The sequence below is a fragment of the Vigna angularis genome, chromosome 2, assembly GCF_016808095.1.
Source record: "Vigna angularis cultivar LongXiaoDou No.4 chromosome 2, ASM1680809v1, whole genome shotgun sequence".
Lineage (NCBI taxonomy): Eukaryota > Viridiplantae > Streptophyta > Magnoliopsida > Fabales > Fabaceae > Vigna > Vigna angularis.
In genome coordinates, this window is record NC_068971.1 from 43,039,633 (window position 1) to 43,066,579 (window position 26,947).

The following is a 26,947-nucleotide window of genomic DNA, read 5'->3' on the forward strand; positions in this document are numbered from 1 at the left end:
AAAAATGCTTCTATTTTATCCCAAAGTAGTATAAATTGTATCAATTAGATCCCTTCCGTTAAATTCACATAAACGGAGTTAACTCTAGCTGACGAATCTACATTTTTTCTTCTCTCTCCTCTTCATTTCCTGCAATGTTCCAGCTTTTTCTGTTCTCCTCTGCACTCACAAACCCATCTCCTACCCTCTGATTCACGCCAACAGCCACCTTCATCTCTCCCACCATCACCTCTCTGTTCACGTGCTGCTCTGCGTACAGTGGCCATGCAACCATCGGCACCCCGCCACCACCCATTCCAACACAGAGTTCCACCCGCAGTGACTCACAACCCCCCCCCCCTCCCCACCGATTCACGACTCAGCACCTCCACTTGCAGTATGGTATGCACTGTTCCTTAGTTTTTGTGGCTTTGGCGCTCAAACCCTCCTTCTGTCTCCTAACCCCACACTCACATGTGCACTTTCTCTCTCTTTCTTCTAATCTTGATCGGGGTTTATGAAAATCCTCACTTCTGCTTTTGATGACCTTGTTTTAAAGAGTTTTATTTGGATTTGAGTATGCCTCGTTTTCTGTTTGAGATCATCCAATTGATGAATCTGAATCTCTTGTATATTTTGACTTTTTTTTATTGGGATTATTTTATCAATCCATACTTTATACTTCAGATTAGCATTTCATTTTTGCATCAGTGTGAAGCTATTTGGTCTTTGCAATAAGGATTGATCATTGATCATTGACTGTTATTTACTATTTTCTAACTAATGATTGAATCTATCTGTTTCACAAGTCTGAGAGCACTTTGGTTTTGGACCTCTCTGTGCGTATTTATCTATAAATTACTTGGACCGTTTCCTCTCTGTTTATGAGTTACCAGTATGTCAATTATTTTATACAAAGAAAAGAAAATGTTTTTTTTTATTTGATTTAGTCTTGAATGGCTTTTGATAGGATCATTTTATTGGCAGAAGCAACGAGTTTGGAAAATGAAATATTTGGCTGTAGGTTTCATATCTTTGGCAGCCAAAATGGAAGAGACTGATGTTCCTACATGTCTTGAGTTGCAGGTAAATAATTTCAATATGATGATTTGGTTTATGAACTTATTAATTGCATGTTTGATTTAGTTTATTTTGTAGATCCACTTGCTGATTTTCTAGGAGAGTTGAGTCCAAGAAAGAATTGTTTTTCCAATCATGCACTGAGATAAATGTTTTTAATTCTACATGCATTGATCTTGTAATTTCTAATTAGGTGGGTGAATCTAAGTATATATTTGAAGCCAAAACAATTCAGAGAATGAAGCTTCTTGTTCTGAACACATTGAAGTGGAGAATGCAGGCAATTACCCCATTTTCCTTCATTGACTATTTCCTTCAGAAGATCAATGATGAAGCTTCAATTGGAGCTTCAATTTTGCAATCCTCCGAGCTTATACTGAGTACTGTGAGAGGTACTTGTCTGTACTCCATCCTAACTCTCTGCAGCAATAATAAATAAATGCTAGTGAGGAAGTAGAGATGATAATTTGAGGAATGGGAATCCAATGCAGGAATTGACTTCATAGAGTTCAGACCCTCAGAGATTGCAGCAGGAGTGGCAATATCTGTGGTGGGGGACGACTTGCGGCCCAAAGAATGAAAGAGAAAAGGGAGAAGAGAAGGAGGAAGGCGAAGATGAATGTCAGGAAATAGCAGCGACGAGGGAAGCCGTGTTGGGCATTATCGTGGGCGTCAAGGAGACCCTCTTCCTTGATGGCGTGGAAGTGGTCCTTCCATGGCCTCCATGGGCCCTTGCGGTTGGTGGAGCTACTCTTGTGGGAGCCAGAAAAGCGGGTATAGGCAGACTCACGGGAAGGGCTTTGGACGCAGTATACGGGCCGACGGGGAGAGCGGGGTGGTGAGGACTGGGAGAGGCTGCTAACCTCGGAGTCTGTCTTGGTCAGTATTGGCACGTCCTCGTTGGGTTTCATGTTTCTCTCTCTTGTTTGTTTTGAATTTGATGTGAGGAAGAAGAGAGAGAGAGAGAGAGAGAGAGAGAGAGAGAGAGAGAGAGAGAGAGAGAGAGAGAGAGAGAGAGAGAGAGAGAGAGAGAGAGAGAGAGAGAGAGAGAAAGCTGGAACATTGCAGGAAATGCAGAGGAGAGAGAAGAAAAAGTACAGATTCGTCAGCTGGAGTTAACTCCGTTTATGTAAATTTAACGGAAGGGATCTAATTGATACAATTTATACTACTTTGGGATAAAACATAAGCATTTTTAAAACCGGATACTAAACAGAAATTCACTCCTTAACATGGGGACGAAGTAAGCATTTAAGCCTTCCATATAATATAATTAATTGATAGTGGAGTGAAGTTTAGTTAATTTTTCCATCCAATAAAAGTGTTTTGTTTTTCAATCAAGGATCAAAGTGTAAAGCCACAGCTAGCCACAAAAAGGATTATGAAAATGATTCTGTATAAGTGTTTCGCTCTTGTATTGCTGTACTGGAGTGAGACTACTAAGACACAAGTTCATGCAACGAGAGAAGTACCTACTTATTTTTGTGCAAATTATTGAAAATTATTTTAAAATATAAAATATTCTAAAAAAAACTTAATTGCGTTGCAAAAAGATCAACTATGCAATAGACAAAAAAAAAGAGTGGCAGAGTACGAGATTTAACTTCAATTTTAGAATAGTATTCTTTTTTTTAATCTATACTTCTGTAACTATATATAAAAAGAGAATATCTCTTTATTTTAACATAATTTTTATTCACATTTTACTTTTTATAATATAATTATTATTAATTGATTTTTTTAAATATATTTATTGATTGTTTTTTTAGAAGTAACTGATATTAATATTTTATATAAAATATTACATTTTTTTATTTCTTTATTATGTTTATAATTTTTACTGTTAACATTTATTTTTATATTTTATATTATATATCATATATTAATTTAATTAATTTACATATATTATTAACTTATAATACAATATAAATATATAAAAATCTGCTGATATTAATGCTATCCCCTTATGTTTACGTTTGTCATATTAATGTCCCTTAACTTGTAGCGTATTTTGACGAATTCTTATATATTATATCATGTTTTCACACACCTTTTTTCGCAAGTTGAGAGTATTGTCCCTATTTAAAATAATCATGAGTTTTCTTCAACGGATGAGTTCTTCACTAATAGAATACCTATTAGTCATGGTTAGCTAACATCTTATTTGAATAAACATTGAATGTTCACACTACACTAGTTGACTTGAAAATTGTAAAATAAGATTATTTGCAAATAAATGTTTCATTGACATGATATCAAAATGAATACCGATATATGGCCTAAAATTAAGCCATGACGAAATAAAAATAAGTGGAGTTATCCTCCTTTTTATGATAGTTGAATAATTTTGTTTTTTTTTTAATTTTAAAAAAATAATTGAATAAAAAAAAGTTACGATATTGAAATTGTTGAGAATCCAAATAGGAATCTAAGTCTTATTGATAAAAATTAAAAAATAGAACAATATATAAAGATAAAAGACTTATTAACTCATTATTTTATATTTTTAGTAGAGAGTGATGTCCTGATATAATTGGACTCGTATTTTATTGGTGTTCAACATAATAATTGTCTTAAATTTTATAATAATAATAATGTATATTACTCACATATAGTTTAATATTAAGAACAATATCATAAAAATCATTCTCAACTTTATTTTTGTAAAAGATATATTCAAAATATATATAGAATATACTCGTCCATGACATGATACTCAGCATCAAGTTATTCATAAATATATTAATATTGTTGTGAATCTGGTTTAAAAACTTTAAAGGTTAATAATAAACATTATTTTATCCATCATACGAGATTAAAAACATTATATTTTTAATCCAAAAATAGAAAATTTTAAATTTAGTTATGTAATTTTTTTAACACACTGTTTTCTTGTCTTTATTATTTTTTGTGCTAGGTAAAATAAGGGAGTTTTTCTCCTGTTTCTATATATATGTCCTCTCTTATCTACACAAAAGTTGGCAAGAAAATATATACAAGGACATTATTTTGGTTAAAACTAAGCCATTAATATTATTTCCTCCTCTATTACTAAGATCCTAAGGAACAAGATCAGGATTAGCAAAGGCCACATATTAAAAAAAATCCTATTGATATCGTATATTCAATTAATGCATTTTATATTTATAGAAGAAGGGGTAGATCCCAAAAGTACCAAGTTGGAAAGACTTTTTTGAGGTGACCATCGATGAATTTTCCCATACATACACCAATAAAAACAAAGTTATACTAAATGCATTTTAAACATTTCTACAAAGAAGAATAAAAATATGAATAAAATTTTAAAAAAATCACCAAAACATTTAAATATATATTTAAAGTTAACAATACTTATATTTACTAATAATATTAGTAAGTTCACGTAATAAACTTTAAGTAAGAAATGAAGAAATAAATTTTTAAATTTAAGATTGCGTTGATGGTTATTCATTTTAATTTCGTTGTTTTTTTAATAGATATTATTAATTTAATATTGAAAATTGTATCTTCATAATATCTAGAAGATCAAATTTACACAATTGGATAGTGTAAGGAAAAAATTACACAGTACGTATGATACATAGAATGTTATACTATGAAAACATATTTTATAGAATATATTATACGAACATAATTAATTATATTAAATATTCAAAAGCTTAAGTTTACTTCAGGTCTTGCTATCGTTGTTAGTTTATGTAAAATTAATAGATTTCGATCCTGGTTCTAAGCATCTTTAAACTTTTTATAAAATTTAAAATAATTTTCTAATTTCTATATAGTGATTTTATTTTTATTTTTAAAATTTTTGGTATTCCTTTAAAATTTTAAATAAATAATTGTAATTCATAATATTGATATTAAGTGTCAGAGCACATTTAAAATGCACCCAAACTCTCTCAACGGACGTCAGGTGTCAAGCGAAGGGGATTCAGAAATCAGATAGTGGAAGGTAGGTGTCGGCAGGTGAGCGGACGTTCGTTTTGACGTGGGAAACAACTGATTTTTGAAAAGTTTATGTCACACTCTCTACATGCACCTTCTTCTCCAAACTCTGAAATTCTCATTTCTCCTCCTTGTCTCTAAAAGCTCTCCTTCTCTCTACCAAATCTCACCTTTTCTCTTCTCCGATCACCGTTCAGGCACCGTAGAAGCACTTCCGGCGTCCAGAACTTCAGTTTGAACCGATCAGTTTCAAATTCTGAACTGGTAAGTTCTTATTGTCCTTAGTCGTTCGTTCTCTGACACATGCAAACCAAGTTTTGGTTGCATGAATTCATGGTCTCATTCTGAACCACTTTGGTCTGATTATTTGATTTAGTTTGAAGAATTGTTGAGCGTGAGGGTAGAAGGATTGTAGTCAGGCGAACCTTAATTCTACCTCTAGGATGTTCGTTCACGCTCAGAGGTAAGGAAAGCTTATTAATTTAATTTGTATGATTATGTGTTGCATGAAGTATGAAAATTGATTATGATATGAATGTATAAAGTTATGAAACTATATGTTAAGAAATGAGTTTGAATATAAATGAATTCTGATTATGAAATTTCCCTATGATAGTGTACGTTCGTCACTGAACGGTCATTGACCGTTCGGTAATTCTAGTAAACTTGGTTAGAATTGGATTCTTTCATTTGGGTAGAATCCTAGTTGAGGATGAGCGTCTTCGTGTTGTAATACTATGCTTCAACGTTCGGCCAAGCATAGTTGTGTCTTGGTATTCTGTGATAAGCTTAAGTATATATCTATATGTATTTGTATATTTTAGTTATTCTTAAACACTACTCCAATAGTATTTTAGTATATTTATCAAGTCTCTTCTCTTTAAGTTGAGTAGCACTTGGTCTTATACCAAGTGTTAGTACTAAGCAAGTGTTTGGTCTTACACCAGGCACTCGTTCTAGCTCCTTAAGCTAAACTTCATAATAAGAGCGTTCGTTCAAGCCCGCTAGGGTTCACTCACTATATTGTTCAGTCTTTGACTGGCATTCGGATTTCTTGATACTAAACCCAAATAAGCTAAGTTTTCATAAGCGTTTGGTTTCTTCATGCGAATTCTTCTAAGTATTATTCTTGGAAGGTCTCGAAGTTTCTGTATTCATTGGTTTCGGCCTAGAGTTTTAGTAATTGACATCGTCTTTGAAGTGTTCATTTTGATTTTCCAAGAGTCAGTTCATTTAATTGACTCACTTTGTAAGTAACGCTCGTTCTAGTAGTTCTTGTTATATATGATCTTACTCGGATTCTTTCTCAACCCGATGGTAACCCTCTTTGATCTTAATCCGTTCTGGAACTGGAAACCTCTCGGTCTCGCTCCAAGTGGTGGTCTCGTTCTGAGTTTGGGGTTGAACGTTCGGTATTTAGTACCCTTAGTGATCCTTGTACAACTGGTTAACTTGAGATGATTAATGAAAGATGAAGAGAATGTGATATGGATGAAATGTGTTGATTTATGGATGAGCGTTCCGGGGAGGAACGACTCATGAATGAATATTGGAATTGGTAAAGTATGAATGTGGGCATGCTAAGCTGGCGGTTCATCCTGATGTTCCATGAGTACTCGTCCTCACGTAGAGGAGAGTAGGTCATGTGTGGGAACGACAGGAGGTCCTAGTCCTTAGGGTTACTTTGGACATATATGACTAACCTCGGGTGGCAGCTGTTGAGGGTATCCCAGTTACTACATCACCCGGGTGCACGAACGTCGTAGCTACACAGATTTCATACAGTCCGGACAGTCAGTTTAGTATTGGGCTTTGTATGAACTTATGGTGATTTATCTTGTTTGTTTGATTGTGTGAAATGTATGTTTGGACATGAATTAAATTACATAAGCTTACCCTGTGTTTCCTGTCTTGTCTTGTTTTGTACGTCCGTCTTTGTCATTGCAATGATCATCCGTGTGGATGTGAGCAGAAGGAGACGTACTACTGGAAGAGACGCTGGAGGAAGAGAACCTGGTTGAGGTGGAAGTGAAGACCGAACAGACGTTCGGTCAGTAGTTTAGTTTTATAGTGAGGTGGTCGTTCGATCACCTTCCCCTTTTGATTCGTATGACCGTCCGGTATTTTGGCATTTGTAAATCGTTCGGTCAGAAGTGTACCTTTGTACAACTTTACTTTCTCGTACTGCTTTGTAAGGCCGTTCGGCCATGGTCGTACGTTCTCTTCTAGAGTAAGACTGATATGTATATTATTAAATGTGATTATTCTATTATATAGTTTTAGACTGTATTTTTGGGATGTTAGATTAAGATAGATGAATAATACTTTCTCACGTATAGTATAAGGATTGTTTTGAATTCATTATATTATTTAACTTAATATCAATTTTAATTCTTAATTTTGTTAGTTGTGTTTAAAATAGTTCTCCTATTTTTAAGTTGTTCAAAACGTTTTCATGTTTTGTAAAAATGGTTTAAGGTCCTTTTGGTTGACAATGCTAAAAATCCTAACGGCTTAATGTCCTTAGTCAATATTGAATGACATGTCCAGTTATTTATTAACAAGCTCAGGTGAATTACCCTTTATGAGTTTTAGAAACTCTTGACTTCCATTTTCAATACTTTCTTTTTTTCTCGTCATGCAATCCTTTCTCTGTTTTTGCAAGGAGACATTTTTCTCCTTCCTTTCTCTGTTTTTAGGTTGGCATCGCAGATAACTTTTATTCTTTTCTTTTTCTTGTTATGGTTATGTTGTGATTTTATTAGTATTAAGACTCCGAATTGGGGTTCTATTTTTGGAATTCTGATCTTGTAATGTTGCATTTTCTTCCTTGGATTGAGTTTCTGTTTTGTTTTTTCTACAGGTTGGTAGCACAATGGTTGGGGTTCTTCGTGATCTTGTGATTAGGGGATTTTAGGGTTTTCATTTGGGATTGAGGGTTTCGATTTGGGAATTTCTTGTGCATTGTTTCTCCTCTGCAGATTGTTTATGCGATTTGGGGGTTAGGGTTTTCGAATTGGGGTTTTGATTTCTGATTTCACTTTTTGGGATTATCTGCAATTGTATCCTGATGTTGCAGTTTTGAGGTTTTTGAAATCTGTGATCTTGCATTTTGGAGTTCTTTGAATTCTGTTTATGAAATAAAATTTTGATGGTGGATTGCTCATAATCTAATTGTAATTTTCTTTAACCTTAACTTTAACTTTTCCACGTCAATAACTTTAACTTTTAACATTTACACGTCAATTGACCTGAATTTGCCACGTAATGAATAATCAGAGAGGTCATTCACTATTGATTGAAGTAAACATTATATCGTTAGCAACTTGAAACCATTATTTCAAAACATGAGACCACTCTGAACAACTCAAAAGTAAAAGAACACTTAGAACGATTGCTTATTTTTTTTTAAAGAAATATATAATTACTTAATCACTATCTTATAATACTAAGAATAACTTAAGTATTTTTTTAACATATATAAAATTAATAGATTTTTATTCTGTTTTTCTTTTTTACATTTTCATAAAATATAATTTTTTTTTAATATTTTATACAGTATATGATTTTTAGTTTAGTTTGTTTTTAAATTTTTTATTCCTTCAAAATTTAAATATATATATTTTAATTTATAATATTAATATTAAGATAGATGAATAATATATTCTCAGGGATATCTAATTTTTTAAATTAATTATATTATTTACTATATTAGTATGTATCACTTGGAACGTATTGTTTATTTTTTTTATTGAAAAAACAAGTGGATAATTAATAGCATATAATACTAAGAATAAAAAAATTAAAACAAAAAATACAATAATTTTACTTACGTTAAAATCAAAATTCACTCGTTTTGCACATACTACAAATATATTTAACTCATTAATATTATAACGAAATTTTAGGTAGCTTACATTTCAAAAATAAAGTCAACTGCATTTAATGTTTTAATTAATAACTAAGATTACCTTACGTTTAAATCAAGTTGTATAATCTAAGTATTTGAAGACAGGCAAATGTACTTGTTGAAATTTATTGTTTTGAAAATTAGATAATGTTAACTTCCATATTTTACAGAAAAAATAAATCAAAGCCTTTGCATCAATTATAATAAATATGAACTATAAATATAAACCTACTTTTAAGTGTACTTATTTTGATAATTCTCTTATATAGTGTATTTGGACATGGAATTTTATTAGGATAGTTCAATTTTTTTAGAAAATGTAAAATGTTTTATAACTTTGTCAAAAAAAAATTGAAATTCTATAATTCTATTAAGGTGATTGTATTGTTTATAAAATTTCAAATTTCATTTACAAAAGTAAAATTTGAAAACTCTTTATATTTTTAAGTTCACATTTTGCTTTTCGTATTTTTTTCTCATTTCAATTTTGATTTTGAATGTTATTTATTTGACCAATGATGACTTTCTGGTTGATGTCACCTCATGCCTTTTTATTGATGTTAATATAAGTTATTTTTACGATTTAAGTCGTTTGAATATTTTTTTAATCGTTTTTATTTCTTGCTCGATATAAACTAGAGTTGTTTTGGTTCAATGTTGGAGATACTATTTTCTTACATATGTGAATTTTTTTTTCAATGCTCGTGGTGATTGTTTTATGCCTATAGTAATTTTTTTAGGGTTACTTACGTTGTTTTTTTTATAAATTATAACGTGATTTTGATTTTTATCACTATTTCAAATTTTAATTTAATTAGTTGTTTATACTTAAAAAATGTTATTTTCATCCAACAATGTTAATTGAGTTTTTATATTACAAACGATAAATCATGTTAGATGTAATTCATAACTTTCCATTCTCTCAATGTCTTAAAAGATTAATGTGATTTGTCATTTGTCACACCAAAAAAACATTTAACACATTAGACGAGAAAGACTTTACCCATCCATTTTTTAAGTATGAGGGCTTAATATGAACAAAATTTGAGATAAAGATTAAAATTAAAATCGCATTATAAACTAAAAACATAGTTAACATTTTCATTAATAAATGTTATTTTTTTTGTTAATAGTTGAGTAACATATTATTTTCTAATGTTAACTTGAAAACTTTTGTCATAATTAATAAGGTTTTTTTTTTTGTTAAAGTCAATTGGTTAAATTTTTCAATAGACATTGATAAAAATTATTAAAGCAAAAAATACCAATTATAAACATTGTACAAATAACTTTGACTAAAGTTAGCCTAAATAATTGTGTTTGGCACCAATTGAAAACAATATTTGTTAACGTCAATCAAGACTTTTATTTTAAATAGTAATTAAAAAATCTTGATGAACTTTATTTGAAAAATAACATTAACTAACACTATAAGAAAATATTGTATTGATAAATCTTAGGATTTTAATTATTGACAAAAATATTTATCATAATAGATTCGTTGATACAATTTATGAGTAAAATGGACCTCAAAATTTATGTTTTAACTTTAACCATGTCGTAATTCATCGGTATATCCATTGATAATGATTTAATTTTTAAATTCGTTGATAAAGTTGTTAATAATTGATTTTTTTCTTAAATTGATTGGTAATTCCAATATAGGCAACAATGAATGATGAATAGAAAGAGGATAAGGAAGAAAAAGAAAAGAAGGATGAGACGAGGAGACAAAGGTGATGGATGCAACAATAACGATAATAACAAACTCATTGACAAATGCGGAGGAGAATAAATAACAGGAAGAAGAAGAGGAAGAAAAACAAAAACAAAAAAGAAGAAAAAAAGAATTATGAGGAAGAAAAAGAAGAATAAATCATGATATTTACTAACAAATTTTTATTAATTGAAAAAATTTGTTAATAATAACTAATGAATATTTATTGATAAATAATTATCTACTCATATTTGGTCACGGGTTTCTATTTGTCAGTAAAATTTATTTATAATGATTTTGTTGATAAACTTTTGGTCATTAGTAACTATCAATAATTTTGGATTACTCATGAATTCTTGTGATTATATGTGTATTTTAGTGTATTATATTACTAGATTTTCTTGTAGTGCAATATCAATTATAAAATATAATCAATTTTGATACTTTTAATATTTTAAAATTTATATTATATTTTAATATTTTTTGTATTTTATGGTAATTGAAATACTTTAACAAAACAATAAAATTAAAATCATTAATTTTGAATTTTCTTATAAAAAACAATTTGAAATTATATCATATCAAATTCAATGTATTTGAATGTCTTAAAAATTATGAATTCTTCTTTTTCGAATACAATGCTAGTGTTTGATTAAATAATTTTAAAGAATTATTACTTTTATATTTAATTAAGTTTCAAGTCCTCATAAATTTGTGTATTTTCAATTGAGTTTTATTAATAATTTTATGTTTTTTAGTAACTAAATCTTTTTATACTTCTCAGTTATGTCATTTAACTTTTTTTACTAATGACGACATGATTATTATCTTATCTTGTTATCTTGGTTCTTGTTTTTTCATATTAAAAAAATGTAAATTTTATTGTTAAAATAAAAATATTGAAATAATAAAATTCACTTATCATCTTACCTTAACAACAATATTTTTTTATCAGTAACAAAATCTCACATTTCTTAACATGGAGATAATAAAGCAAGATAACACTCACATCACACAATTAAAAATAATGTTAATTGACAAAGACTAAATTGAAAAATATAAAAATAACCAAATTTATAAGAGATATTTGACACCTCAATTAAGTTGACATCTCAAATTACATCAATCATTATCATCACATGAAAGGTTTATCAAAACAAATATAAAAACAAAAATAAAGAATACTAAAATGGAGTGACCACACCAAACCCATAATAAAAGTAACACAAAGCAAAAAACATACTCTTTATGACGCATAGCCACATGATACCTAATATGACAAAAATTCAAATTAATAATAATAGTGATATTGCATTCTATTCTCCGAATTCGATAACTTTTATTAACACAATGATTTTTTTCACAAAAAAATATGTGAAACTTAAATTGAAAGTTGTTGCAAATATATGTAAAATATACAATGTCTTTCCTTAAGAGACAATGCACTATCCTCTCATAAAGAAAACTTTGCAAATTAAAAACAAGTCACATTTCAACCTCCTAAAGTTAAAACTAAATTAAGCTTTATTTTTATAAAAAATTTAAAATATTTGGTGACAAAATGTTTGAATAAATAATTTTTAAAAAATTATAAATTTAGAAAAGTCATCTGATTATTTGAAATTGGATAATTCCAATATTCATTTAAAGTTAACAATTTAATTTAATTGTATTTTTTAATTTTGTCTTATTTTTTATATTTTTTTTCAGGTTAATTTATAAGTAGTGGTTATATTTCAGATTGGTCAATTTTTTTAATGTTGACTAGGTTAGTTACTATAAGATTTAATATTTTATTTTTCATCATATATGTCATGAAATTGATGTATTATGAGAATGAGGAAGGTGACAAAAATTCTTTTAGATATTGAATAAAGCTAACATTTTTTATAACAAGAAGGCATGCATGCATTCACTAAAAAAAATCATGTCTTAGAATTGAGTATGTTTCAAATAATAAGATTTTGTTATTTTAATATTAAAAGTTTATCATATAAATATAATTTCTATTAACGAGTTTTATTATCCAAAACTACATTATCTTTATAAATCTCATTCTCTAAGAGTTTTTTTACCTTATTTTTAAGCCTTTTAATCTTTTATTCATCTATCTAAATATCAAAAATTGTTTGAGTGATGCTTGAGGCGAGATCTTCTACTTCATCCGATTAGTTTTCACAAAAAAGAGTAAGCTGATTTATGCTATTTTCTTGAGTTTGTATTGTATGATGGTTGGTGCAGTCATAGACTCGGTGATCAATCACCCAATAATGAAACAATTAATTAGAGTAATGATGATAATTAATTAAAGTAATAAAAGTAATTAATTGGTAATTAATTAAAGTAATAAAAATAATTAATTGGTAATTAATGAGCCAACCCTAATTAGAAGCCTATTACAAAGTCTATAAATACATGTTTGACATTGAGGTAGTAGACTTACCTTTTTATCACTCATTCATTATAGAATTATTGAAGAAAATCATTGACTTGAGCGTCAAAGTGCTTCTCACAGGTAACTTCCGGGTTGATCGAACGATTCAAGAGGATTTAAGGACAATTTCGTGATTGGAACTTGGAAGTAGGAGACAACTTGAATAAAAAGACTTTACCTGAACCCATAAACCGAAACAATTGTCATAACATCTTAGTATGTTATTTGAGTTAATTATTCTCGTGATTCTATTCACCATTATTAAAAAAAATAGATGTTAGATTGACAAATTAATACTATTATTAACTAATTACTTTTGTATATAATAATTTTTATTAATATTTTATTTAAATGTTGTATTATTTTTCCATTAATATTATTTTTAAATATTTATTATTTTATAATTATTGTTATTGTGATTATGAATTATTAAAGATAAAAAAGTTATAAATTATAGAAAAAGTCAAGAATTTTTTATAATTATATTTTTTTATTTCTTTAAATCACTTCATCTCAGAAGAGATAAAATCTCACATTTTTTAAATATATTTTTATTCACAAATCCTTAAATAAAAGAAACATATAATTTCCATTTATTCTATAAAAACAGTAAGTAAATACCTGAAAGGAACATGCCTTAATGCAATGTTTGATGATGAAGAAGGCTAGCATTTCTAGCAATACAAAACTATATTTAGGCATGCATGTGCTCACAAATGACCATTCCCAGTAAACAAAAATTGAGAGTGTTGGTGTTGGTTAACGATGTCAGAAACATCTTCAATCACTGACACAAGGTCAGAGATATGGAGAACACGTGTAGGGTCTGCACTACGAACCACCTTGGCATGCACCATAGCAGGATGCACCTACCTTTATGGGCCTGCACCACTCCGACGCTACCTCACATACCCAGCTTTCACATACTCAACCGCGCTCCTCATAGGGTCAGATGCTGCACTCGGTGACACGCTAAGAGGTTGCTGGCACGTGCTTTGCGCGAGCATCCAGGTCATGATACTCTCCCTGCTCGCTCTGCAGTTGATTGGACCACAAAACTTCACCAATCTAGTGGCTGCAGTCGCCATGGCAATTTCTGCTTTTCTCGTTGCGTTGCCTGTTGAATCCACCCACTTGGTCACCAAGCAGATAGCGTTTGGACAGCTAGTGAATGTTTACGTTAGGACTGCCATAGATGGTGCAGAAGAAAAGGTAGCCATGCACACAATTCATGTGGTGTGCTCCACAGCCCTTGGAGCTGTCGCTTCTGTTCTCGCCATGTTGCTCCCTTGCCCTTCTCCTCGCTTCGCCTACTCTCAGGTATTAATAATTTTATCTTACTTTCTACACACTCTGAAATCCAATGCTCACAGTCTTATGAGATCAACTCTTTCAATAACATTATGAGTCTGTCTTAGGTCAATAGTTTTGAATTTATCATACCCCTTGTTTTTCATTTTCACACTTAAACTCCTCATTCTAAGCTTCACATAAACTAAAATTAAAAACAAATTACAATGCAAACCTTATCTTAGCTAATCAGATTGATGAGATTAAAAATTTGGTTCTTGATATTTTCCATTTTTTTTCGTGAGTGGTTCTTATGTAGGAAAATGTTAACATTTCCACCAAGTTTGTATTTTCCCTCGTGTTTTCTACTTTTCCAATTTTATTAATTAATGCCAAATTTTAAATATAAGTTTGTTTCTGATTCCTAATTATTTGATTTATTTTTATAATTTTTAAAATTCTTTGTTTATATTTGATTCTTTAACCTTTTTTAGTAAATAAGGTTTAGTTAAAAAGGTTAAAAAATCCATTAAAGTTACAAGTACAGGTCATAATTGCTTATTTTCAAGGAGTAATGTGCTTCATTAGTATAGGGACCAAGATAAATAACTGTATATACAATTCTTAATTAAGATTAACTATGTATACTTTTTAATATCTTTTATAGTTTAACATAGTAAGAAAGTAAAAATCAGTTAACTAATTAGTTGGAGATTAAAAATCTTGAAAGGAGGACTTAATGTTCCCTATATACTCGGCGGCCCTCTTTAAGCATTTATAGATACTTTTATTAGCATATATAAGTTAGCAATATGTTAGAGATGACAATTGACAGGACGAAGTTGGTTTGGTTATCTCATATTGTATCTCTATTTCTATACTTATACTTACTGATATAGTATTGTTCCATCACCATTCCTAAAAGTTATTTTGTATTTGTACCTGTATTCATTTTTTTCAATATTTTAATATATTAATTGATTTTTATGAAAAAATAAAAAATTATAACAAAAAACATTATATATCCAATATTTAATATCAACAAAACTTTTTTTCATTTTTTTCATTATCAAATATTTATAAAATAATTATAATGGTATACATTTCAAATTAAAGTACCAAATAATTCATGACAACTAAAATATTTACTAATTTTATAATATAAAACAAAGTTGACAAATTTTAAAATAAAAATATTTTAAATATCTTTTTACTTCTTTGTCTAAATCTTATGAAAAAAGTTTTTATACACTAATAAAAATTATAATTTATATTGTAAAATAAATAATAATTAAATTGGATAACGAGACTATTGAGAATAATATTAAATTATTATATTATAGTAAATAAAATGTATCTTTATATAATTTATTGTGATGATAAAATTATAGTTATGATAAGAATTAGAAAATAAAAAAAATTATATTAAAAATCATGAAAATAATATTCTATATGAATAAAATAAATAATAAATAAAAATATTAAAAACAAGTAAAAGTATCAAGTGTGTATCTTAAAAAATATTTGATACAAATGACACAAAAGAAAACGAAAGTATAATTAATGATATAATAATATGAAAAGTACTTTGAATATTTAAAAAAAAATTAAATATGAACTAGTCAAATTATTGAGAAATAATAAAAATCATTTAAAAAAAATCTTCCAATAAAATAAAAATTAAAGACTGAAGAAAATAAAATTATAAGTTTTTTATTACCTATTACATGAAAGATTTATCCAATTAAATATTTGAAATTGAGAAACAGAAATTTTTTATATAAAGAAATAAATAATATATAAAAATATTTAAAAGGGAAAAAATATTTAAATGTGAGATATAAAAATTATTTAGTTTATGATAATTTTATTTGAACATAATTATAGAAAGTTTATAACAGAAAAAAAAATCTTGAAAATAAATTTTTGTGAATATAAAATAAGTTGAATATATAAAAAAAGAAAAAAATTATAAAATTAAAGACTAGAAAAATAATTTATATAATATATATATATATATATATATATATATATATATATATTAAATGACTTAATAAATTATCGATATTTAATAATTCAAAAGACAGAATGAGTATTATAACAAATATAAGAACAATAACAATAAATATAAATATATATATATATATATATATATATATATATATATATATATATATATATATATATATATATTCCTCTTCATATTTAATTTAAAAAATTAAATATTATTTATAATTATACTCGTTAATATGAAATTTTAAAAAGAAGAATGATAAATTTAGAACAGGTATATTAACTCCTACTAAGTTAATATGGAATTTCAAAAGAAAAAACAAAAACAAATTGAAAACAAATGGTATAATATATAATTTTTAATATTACCTGATGTAATCTTTGAATAGCTTCTTTTACGAATATGAACATGAACATATATAATAGATTCTCCTAGTTGATTGATAGTCTAGGTGTTGGATTAGCACCCCCAAAAGTCAAACTCCGTAATGAATTAAAGAAATCCCTGGACCAAGCTAATCTTAAAAATGAGAATTCTCCAAAAATCTGGCATGGTAAGACTGATAAATTACCCAACTTGAAAGTAAAAAGTGAAGTGAAAAAACAGTGGACCCAACACTCCCCCACACTCATTAAAATTGTGACAATACCACAACATAGGAGCAATATTGGCCGCGTGTTCATGTTTCTGACATTTATGATTGGAATAGAGTAATCTAATCTTCTACGAATAAACCCTCCATATATGACAAGTTCAACCACAATATATACAACTAAAGGAACAAGAAATAAGTCAACTTTTGTTTTACATAACCTCCTTTTTTCATTTTCATTTCTTTCTTACATATATATTACACATTTCTTTAGAACAATCTTATATACCACACACAACTTTTATGATTGTTTTGCAAATCATTATTATTTTCTTTATTTTTTTAACCAAATAAGTTGCACTATTATAACCACATATAATTTATATTGACAAATTCTAACATTTCATTCAAGAAGATGTTCTGTTTTGTTACAAAACTACAATAAATAAACACTTGCAATGGATCTTATTTTCAGAAAAGGAAGCTGTGTGAACTATATATCCATAATATATGTGAGAGGTTAAATTGCAACATAAAGATGATCTCTGCCTCAAACAACTCAGTTGTTGTTGGTTACTTTACTTTAGCCAAGTCTCTCTCTGCTACTGGAGTCAAGCTTCGTCAAAGTATTAGGAGTAAACTTGTGAGTTAACCTAAATCTATGTAAATCATTTCAGACCAGACAACTAATTTCCTTAGAGCTCGGTCTTGATGTTTTTATGAAACAGGACACAATGGATTGGGAGCGACCACAAAGAAGAATTTTCAACTCCCATAAGATTGATCTACAAGATAAACTACAATACTTGGAGTTACCGATGAGAGCTATGGGCATTGCTCTATCAACTTGTACCTTTCCCAAAAGGGTCATCGATGAGGATCTCAAAGGTATACTGCTGAAATGTAGAGGAGAGTTCAACAAAAAATTAAGCCAACAATCCAACTTCTTTGCTCATTTTGATGCAGCTGCAATATCAGAGATGAAAAAAGACATTTTTACTAAAAATTTGTTAATGGCCTATAAAGATCTCCCAACCTCGTTCTTTTTATATTGCATGCATTTACTCCTAGAGGACTCATCCATTGTAAATAAAATGGATCCCATGCCGATAAAAACTTCAAAAAAGGGTAATTTTCACTGGAGCACCAACTATATTAAAGAGATTGTGATGAATTTATTTCCCTCAAAAGCCAATTTGGTTTTTCCACTTAAGGCCTCTCTTTCATTAGGCTTTGCCATGTTTCTTGGTTTGACATATAACAAGGAAAATGGATATTGGTCAGGACTCACTGTTGCTCTCTGCTTCGTGACTGGACGACATTCAACCTTCTCACTTGCAAATGCACGTGGTCAAGGAACTGCAATGGGATCAATCTACGGAGTCCTTTGTTGCTTCGTTTTTCAAAAATGTATGGGTATAAGATTCTTACCTCTTCTACCATGGGTATTTTTCTCTTCTTTTCTTATGTACAGTAGAATGTATGGTAGAGCTGGTGGGATTTCAGCAGTTACAGGAGCTTTATTAGTTATTGGTATAAACCACAATGAAAAACCAAGTAAATTTGCATTTGTTAGAATTGTTGAGGCCACAATTGGACTCATTTGCTTCGTTATTGTAGAGATACTTTTCAATCCTTTTAGAGCTTCAACTCTAGCAAAAGGTAAACTTTCAGAATGCTTGAGATCTCTTCAACATTGCATTGACAAAACTATCATTATTCCTAGTGAGAAAGAGAAGTCGTCTTCTTACTCTCAAGCCTCACAAGATGAGCATTTGAAGCTGAAGTTTGTAGTGGATCAATTAGAAGATGTCACGATGGAAGCTGAATTAGAGCCAAATTTTTGGTTCATTCCATTTCATAATGGTTGCTACAGAAACATGTTGGAATCACTGTCGACAATGGTGGATCTCTTACTTTTTGTGGCGTACTCAATGGAAAAAGTTAAGCTAATGTTGGAGAAAGATGAAACATTTTTTGTGGATCTCAGTGATCGAGTTAACGAGAATGTGGGAAATGTCAAGAACAAAGTAGGTCTCATATTGAACTGCCTGGAAAAGATAACAAGGATAGAGTCTTCTAAGGAACTTGAAAATGAGTTAAAGAATATAAATCTTCCTGTTGATATTGATATAGAGGAATGCTCCAGGAAAGATGCATTTTGGATATGGAATGGAGATGAAGAGGTCAAACATATTACTTATTCTTTTCTCCATGATCTAGAAAAGATGGCTAATAAGGCTTGCACCAACACAGATGAGGAGATGCTTAAAGGTCAAATGCTTTTTCATTATGGTTGTTTGGGATTTTGTACTAGTAGCTTGATGAGAGAAACGATGAAGATTCACGATGAAGTAAAAGAGCTACTTGTATGGGAGAATCCCTTATGTCAAACAAACCTTAATGAAGTATTTCCATAAAAACCAAGCTTAGTGGTTGCAAAAAATCTAGCAGCATGATAGGAGGTATTGGCATGATAGCAAAAAGATATATGCTATGTTGTACTCTACTATGCTATATTGCCATGATAGCTAACACATCATCAACAAAAATCTTCTAATCTTAGCATAAATTTACTATTTTCATTAGTTTTTCAATCGAAGTTACTTGACTACAAAACATAAATATTGCATATTTGTGTATAAACAAAAACTACAAGCACTGATATTAAAACTAATGGGGGAAAATGAAATTGGGGATGAATCTCTTTAAGGAAAATAGGGAAGGTAAGCAGAGTCAAAATTGAAAATAATGAGATTAGCCTCTACGATTCCTTTATTCCAAAACAAAACAAGTAACAAATTTTATGTTGATTAACAATTTTGTTAATCAGTATTTTCTAAATCTGCAAAAAAAAATTATAATAATAATATAAAATAAGAATAAAATAAATAATAATTCATTTAGATTAGGCTTAATGTTTTTCTTTTAGTTTCTTTTACTGTCCATAACTAATAATTTTATCACATTTGAATTAATCATAAATGAAAAAGATAAATGAAAAAAAAAATAAAAAAATGGAAAAAAATATTTTCATAAAAAAAAATCATAAAAATGCACTAGTCAAATATCATATTGTAAAATGCCTAAAATATGATATATCCTTAAAAATATGATATAATGTAAGAGTTAACATTGTGTTTATAAAATATATTATTTTATTAATACACTCATAGATAAAACTAGCTATGATGAAGTTTTCACATACCAAAATAGACAATATTAAGAAAGTAATGGCTTAACTGCATGTTTAAGGTATAAACAATAATATTTTGGAATAAGGCCTTTAATCAAAACAACTAAAACAAAAGTTTTCATATAGTAACAAATCTCAATTTTAATTATGAGCGACCGAAAACAAACTTATTTCAAATTTGAGAAATAAAAACATTTTGTGACTATTTATAACTACAATTAATAATAACTAATATCATTGAAAAACCTTAATAACATGCAAAGTGAATTTGTTTTTCTCTCAATATTGTTTAACTAAGAGTTATTGGAATTTTTAGGAGTTTTGAAAATATAAGAAATGTTATAGGAGTTTTTTATTTTATATTCTCTTCACTTGTGCCTAATTCTTCTTTCATCAAATCAATTCTTTTTTATCTCATAAGCTTTGAATATTTATAAGTTATGTTGAATCATACAACATTTATTTTCAAATGAAATTTAATACTTTATAACATTTTTCTAATGAGTAACACTTAACAAATTTTGAGTAATTTTAGGAATATATAAAAAATAAAAAATAATTTAACACCTCAATGAGTTTTAATTATAATGGTTTGTGTCCCTTTCAGGATAAGTTATTCTTTATATTCTTAATTCTTACTTTAAAAATATATAATTGGTTAAACTCTTTGAAAAATTGTCGATCATGAGTTATATAGTTTGTACAACCACTATTTATAAGATAATTTTTTATAAATTTGTTAGCTGTTAATGTTGCAAAAGGAATAGTTCTTCTTTTAATTTGTCTTTTATAATCTTGATATCTTTTTGAGGATTGTATATCTTTTTCACATGTTTTAATTCATTATATTTGTGATATTTAGCATCCAACCTCCACCAACATTTATTGCATTGATAATTATTTTTCTTAACTTAAGGACAATATGAAAAAACATGTGTGTTATTTTATTTGCTCCTTTTGTTAACAATACCTTTGCTAGTAGGAAGTATAGTACCTTCTATTACATGATATTCTCTCATTAATTTTTGTTGTTCTTGTGTTTGTATGACATGTATCACTTTTGTCAAAGTAATAATAGACAAAATTTGTGTGTTTCTAATGATACAATAATTGTTTTATATCTCTCTAACAAAGTTATAAGAATTTTCTCAATAAATGCTTAATATCTCTCTCTAAATATAAAAATGAAAATAATTATATTTCATATTTTGATTAATTGCAAATCAATGGTTATCAAAATAAAATCTTATCAAGCTTAAGATTTTTTTTGCTTAAATATAATTTTAGTATCTAAACTTTGACGCGAAATTGGAATTCGTGCATGTTTGAAATTTTTATATATTTTGGTTTATAAACTTTAAAAAATGAATAAATATTGTCCTTTTAACCCAATTACTTAAATTTTCTTGACGTGTCAAATGTGTTTCGTACTAACATTTGAGTTATTTACATCGTTTGACATTTTTTGTTTAACTTTAGTTGAAAACATATTTGACCCATAAAAAAATTTAGCATAGTTGGATTAAAGAATTGTACTTACAGAGCCAAAGGTACCCTACAAAGAGTCTTCTTCCATTTCACGAGCTCCTACTACCCGATACTTATCCTCTGAACCTCCCTTATCCTCTATCAAATGGTGGTGTACTTGTAGAAGATTCTCTGATGCTCAAATCAGTGCTTTGAGTCAAAGATGTTAGTCAAAAGTACGATTAATGTAAAAGTGAAGTCAAAACTCGATTAATATAATATTTATAAAGTTATTTTACTAACCATGGATCCTCACATGAATGAGCCTCGATTATGGACCCATTGACCCAATGTCCATTTTATCTTTGCCTAGTCAATCATTTTAAGGTTGTAATTGATAAAACTGAAGGGTCTTTGACTAATACAATACAAAAACTATATTCATTTATTTGAGAACCAAAATATATCAAAGTTATAAATAAAGATGAATTCTAATTTGATGTCAAAATTAAGTGACTAAAAACTTATTTTTTTTTTAATATTGATGGATGTCCTAAAGACCTTTCATGCATATGATGAGTTTATAGAGGTATAAAGAATGTTTATTTTACATATAATTTGTGCTATGATTTATTGATAATCAAAAGTAAAAATTACTTTTAATTATAGCTGCAACAATTATCTTCAATAAGAATTACCTACGAAATAACAACTATTTTTTTAGACAAGTGTGTATATGAAGTTGACATATACAATAAGATTTTTTCTTATAGCTTTTGAAGTGTTTAAAATTAGGATAATGGTACTTTAACAATATTTTTTTGACAACATTTTAACATCATCTACGTGTCATTCTATGATTGGTCCATGTAGTGTTTATGATTATTATTATTATTGATTGTGGAGTAATTTTGGACAAATCACAGAATGACACGTAAATGATGTTAAAATATTGTCAAAAAAATGTTGTCAAAGTATCATTATCCTTAAAATTATTCTGGATTATTGTTTTAAAAATGTGTATAACTGTTTTTGGAATGACCACATTAAAATAAAACTTATATGCGAGATTAAATTTACATATTAAAATAATTGTTTTAAAAAATTTTATAATTGTGATCTTACCTTGTCGTGACTGGATGATAAGGTATTTGTGGTTCAGTGAGTTTCCAGTTATAAATTAGTATAGTATGTTAATTTTAACAATATACTAGAGTTTACATTCTCCATATTTAAACCTAGAGCGAGTCATTAATAGTTAAATAGTTAGTGAGTCGAATCCACCGTTGATCTTACACGATAAGCGGTTCGTGACGAACCAATGGCAATGACACGGATCGCTGTTCCCAACCGTGGATTAGATGACAATCAACGGCCGGCGTGGATTTTCCCTTCGACCAGACGAAAAACACAAATCCTACCCATGGGAAGTTGGCTCTATATAACCCTCGTCTGGCGGCAGCACATTTCAATTCGAAACAGTTTATTCAAAGAGGAAAAAGAGAAGTGTGAAAATGTCTGGTCGTGGAAAAGGAGGAAAAGGATTGGGAAAGGGAGGAGCCAAGAGGCACAGGAAAGTTCTTCGTGATAATATTCAGGGAATTACCAAACCTGCTATTCGCCGTTTAGCTCGCAGAGGTGGTGTGAAGAGAATCAGTGGTCTCATCTACGAGGAAACCCGTGGTGTGCTTAAGATCTTCCTTGAAAATGTCATTCGTGATGCTGTTACCTACACTGAGCATGCTAGGAGGAAGACTGTTACTGCCATGGATGTTGTTTATGCACTTAAGAGACAAGGCAGAACCCTCTACGGTTTTGGTGGTTAATTTTTTTCTTCGAAATTATGATTTTAACGAGGATTACTGTAAATTGTTGGTATCTGATGTATTATTGATTATATGATATGTTCTTAGTTGTAGTTTATGTTTTAATTGAAATGAGATTGTTGTTCAAGCAAGGTCAGTGAATTGAATTGCAGTTGATTATCATTTCTTGAGTCTGTAGGGAAAAGATAAATCTATTGGATAAATTTTATTGGTAATTAATTGTTTATTTAGTAAATATTATCTTTGTTTAATTTTAAATTACAATACAAATTGTTGCCTTTCGTATGGACTTTTGGGTCTAATGTTCGGGTCTGTAGTCCATTTCTTTGAGCTTTTACTGATTTAGGGTAGGCCTTAAATTTAACTGACATTACAAGGCTGAGAACACAAACTTTACACTCTAGTTGGATTAATTATCGCCCAAGAACTGAGTATGATTTGGAGTATCTTGGATGCATGTATTCAAAGAAATGAAAATGAGGTGGACTTTCTTTATCCAGTCATATAATGATGTACTTAATGATGTGAATTATAACGTCGTTATTTTTTATTTTTAGTAGAAAAAAAATACTTTTTTAAAGAGTGTTTATCTACTCTTGTGTGTTGTTCCCCATTAAACTAAATTAATAAATTTTAAATATTTTAAAAAGCTTTGGTAGAAAATAATTAAAAATACTTTGTAATTTGAAACTTTTGTTATTTGATAGCCTAAAATCAAGAAATGTCAAGGGCAGAAACGTTAAAGGCAGAAGCTTTTGTCAAGTGAAATAAAAATTAAACTAATTTATAATATGTAAAATCTTATTGGATCGCTATTACAATGGGCTGTAGTTGATAGATTTGAACTTCGGGCGCATTCCACGTTTTTCTTTATGCACTTCAAGCTTTTCCTTTTTTTCTATCTTATCCTATTTTACCTTAGTCATAACAAAGTATTATTATTGAATGGAAAAACTAACAAACTGGATAACATAATATGTAAAAACTAACTAAAATCTATTGTAGGGTAGTTGTGAGATTTTAAAATAAGAAATTTGGTTACTTCTTTTGAAGGGTATAGTTGTCAGATTTTAAAATCTGTTGTACAACTCTGAATCCACAAAAGCCTACCAAACTCTGAATTCATGAAAGCTTACCAAATTTATGAATTGCTTATCAGATTTTGAAATCTGATTTATGTTAAATGTTATCAAATTTTGAAATTTGTTAGACGTGAAAGTGATGGGATCGGATTTACCGAATTTCCAAATCTATTGGAAATAGATATATTGGATTTATGAATTATTCATTGGATTATAAAATCGTATTGTGTTAAATGTTATCAAATTTCAAAATTATAAATATATATATATATATATATATATATATATATATATATATATATATAAATTTGGATTTCAAAATTAGGCATTATTAAATCCAGTTAACAATGTCCAGATTCGAAAAATAAAAACAAAATTTTAAAATGTGGTTAATATAAATGATCACTACATTACGTAGTCCGATTCTTGATGAACAAATTACTTATTGGTCAAAGCTAATCACTATCTGACACTTTTAGATAGATATATCAGCTTCACAGGAACACTGACCTGGGGATGAGGCTTCCTGTTTATGATGGAGGAACAAATCTCTACACTATTGGCTTGCTTCCTTTTGCATCCAAAGGGTTCAACAATATTGAGAGAGGATGATAAGGACACTGGTGGTATTGTTCAAGTAACTATGTTATGTTACCTTCATAATGTGTTTTGATCACTCTTTCCAGGGAAATAGAATTCGAAGTGGGGGTAAAGTTTGTAGCTCGTGTCAGCATGCATCAATTACGCGAGCTTTTGAGTGGGAAACAAGTGGACAACCCGCAAGAGGTTTCTCAATTTTTTAGCCATGAAGGTGATGTAGTGCAAATAGTGGATAAAATGGATGTTTCAGTTTTATCACTGTTAACACAACTCCAATTTAGAGCTCAACATGCACAAGTACATATACACAATCAAAATTCGAAATCGGGTAGAAATACAACCTGTACCACATGACCGCTTAGTCGAAATTCAAAATCAGGAACAAATATAACCTCTATCGTATGCCCATTTAGTTGAGTTTCTCAGGATCGAGTTTTCCAAACCGAGGTTTTTCGGTCGAGTTTCAACATTGAGTTTTTTCATATCGAGCTTTAACACTTTACTCTTTCATGTCGAACTTCAAGAGCACACTCTTTAAGCCAAGTTCCTTTATATTGAGTTTTTCTAGGTCGAGTTCTAAGATTATACTCCTCCATGTTAATCTCTAATACTAATCACTTTTAGGTAAAACTTCTTTGACTGTCCACCTTGGATTCACCTATTATAGAATGATCATTAAGAATGGTAATGACGAGTGACCGATCACCCTGACCAAACAACATGGGTGAGCGATTACAAAATAGTCCGATTAAATAGCATGATCGAGCGGTTACAACATGGATAGATTAAACAACATGGTCGACCGGTCACATAATGATCAGATTAACAATGGTTATTACGAATTTTGGATGATGTCCAATCTACAACACAACCCGTTCAGTCTAGAACAACTACAAGCCTTTTCTAAGGAATCCTCAAAACATTTTGACATTTACAGTGGGATCGAGCGAGTGTCTCTCATTAAGACAAAAGGAACCAGATGAGCGAATGTCTCTCATTAAGACCTAAATTTTTAACTTTGTTAAACCCCAACCTATTAGCCTAGATTAGTTTCAAGCACATAACTTGCTGCGACACTAACATCTTAGCTTTATTATGCCCCAACGTGCTGGCCTCGACCAGTTTCGACTATGCGGCCATCTTCGATCTCAACCTCTTGGCTTTGTTCAAGCCTTAATAGCACAACCATATCTAGCCTCAACCTCATGGCTTTATTCAAGCCTCAACTGAACTAAACTTATGGCCTCAAACTTGTGGCTTTTGTTTAGCTACAACTACACGACCACCTCTAGCCTCAAGCTCTTGGCTTTTTAAGCCTCAATCGAGTATTTTGGCTTTGTTCAACCTCAACTAAGCTTGTGGCTCTTGTTCATCCTCAACTACACGACCACCTATGGCCTTAAACTCTTGGCTCTTGTTCAACCTTAATTAACCAGATGATTACCTTTGTCTTTAACATGAATGACCATTGAACCTTTCCTACAAGATCTTCACTAGTAAAAAAATAGTCTTTTAACACGCTTAATACGTCTTGGTTTTCACAAAATCGAAGGATATTAAAATGTGGTGGTATTTTTGTAATTAAGACAAACTTATACGCTTCGGTTCAGTCAAAACCGAAGCCTATCCTCTCTACTGCCTCGGTTATTTACGAAACTGAAGCATTAAAGCCCTCTCCATTAAAGCCTATTGCTTCGGTCTTCATCCACCCGATGTCATTAGGCATTTATGATTCGGTTTGCCGTCTAACCGAGACATATTAAGCTAGAAAAATTCTGAATCTTAACAAACATTTTCTTAAACAACTCCTCCAAA

General features: G+C 29.4%; 3 protein-coding genes across 4 annotated transcripts; all 3 read left to right on the top strand.

Moving 5' to 3' along the window:
* The first annotated feature begins 378 nt into the window (after positions 1-378).
* On the top strand, positions 379-1,639 carry LOC128195365 (cyclin-D4-1-like). Its single transcript, XM_052872641.1, has 5 exons — positions 379-390; positions 797-874; positions 967-1,065; positions 1,253-1,451; positions 1,551-1,639. Exons 1-5 carry the CDS (start codon positions 379-381, stop codon positions 1,637-1,639), a joined length of 477 nt encoding a protein of 158 aa, XP_052728601.1.
* A 12,166-nt stretch (positions 1,640-13,805) lies between these two features.
* Positions 13,806-19,522, top strand: LOC108322979 (uncharacterized). 2 transcript variants are annotated; one of them, XM_052872669.1, is made up of 4 exons: positions 13,806-14,385; positions 17,437-17,604; positions 17,690-17,849; positions 18,246-19,522. In XM_052872669.1, the coding sequence occupies exons 1-4, from the start codon at positions 13,831-13,833 to the stop codon at positions 19,379-19,381; spliced, it is 2,019 nt and encodes a 672-aa protein (XP_052728629.1). In that variant the 5' UTR covers positions 13,806-13,830; the 3' UTR covers positions 19,382-19,522. The 2 variants fall into 2 exon arrangements, with proteins under 2 accessions (XP_052728629.1, XP_017410786.1); XM_017555297.2 differs by having other exon boundaries at positions 17,690-19,522.
* A 3,554-nt stretch (positions 19,523-23,076) lies between these two features.
* LOC108322975 (histone H4) lies at positions 23,077-23,612 on the top strand. The gene has a single exon (XM_017555292.2). The coding sequence runs from the start codon at positions 23,139-23,141 to the stop codon at positions 23,448-23,450; it is 312 nt and encodes a 103-aa protein (XP_017410781.1). The 5' UTR covers positions 23,077-23,138; the 3' UTR covers positions 23,451-23,612.
* The last annotated feature ends 3,335 nt before the right edge of the window (positions 23,613-26,947 follow it).

Coding starts and splice junctions, on each gene's coding strand:
- LOC128195365 (XM_052872641.1), top strand. Junction 875..966: donor TCTCTGTTTATGAGTTACCA/GTATGTCAATTA, acceptor TTTTATTGGCAG/AAGCAACGAGTTTGGAAAAT. Junction 1,066..1,252: donor CTACATGTCTTGAGTTGCAG/GTAAATAATTTC, acceptor ATTTCTAATTAG/GTGGGTGAATCTAAGTATAT.
- LOC108322979 (XM_017555297.2), top strand. CDS start 13,831: ATGTCAGAAACATCTTCAATCACTGACACAAGGTCAGAGATATGGAGA. Junction 14,386..17,436: donor CTCGCTTCGCCTACTCTCAG/GTATTAATAATT, acceptor TCTTATTTTCAG/AAAAGGAAGCTGTGTGAACT. Junction 17,605..17,689: donor AAAGTATTAGGAGTAAACTT/GTGAGTTAACCT, acceptor TTTATGAAACAG/GACACAATGGATTGGGAGCG.
- LOC108322975 (XM_017555292.2), top strand. CDS start 23,139: ATGTCTGGTCGTGGAAAAGGAGGAAAAGGATTGGGAAAGGGAGGAGCC.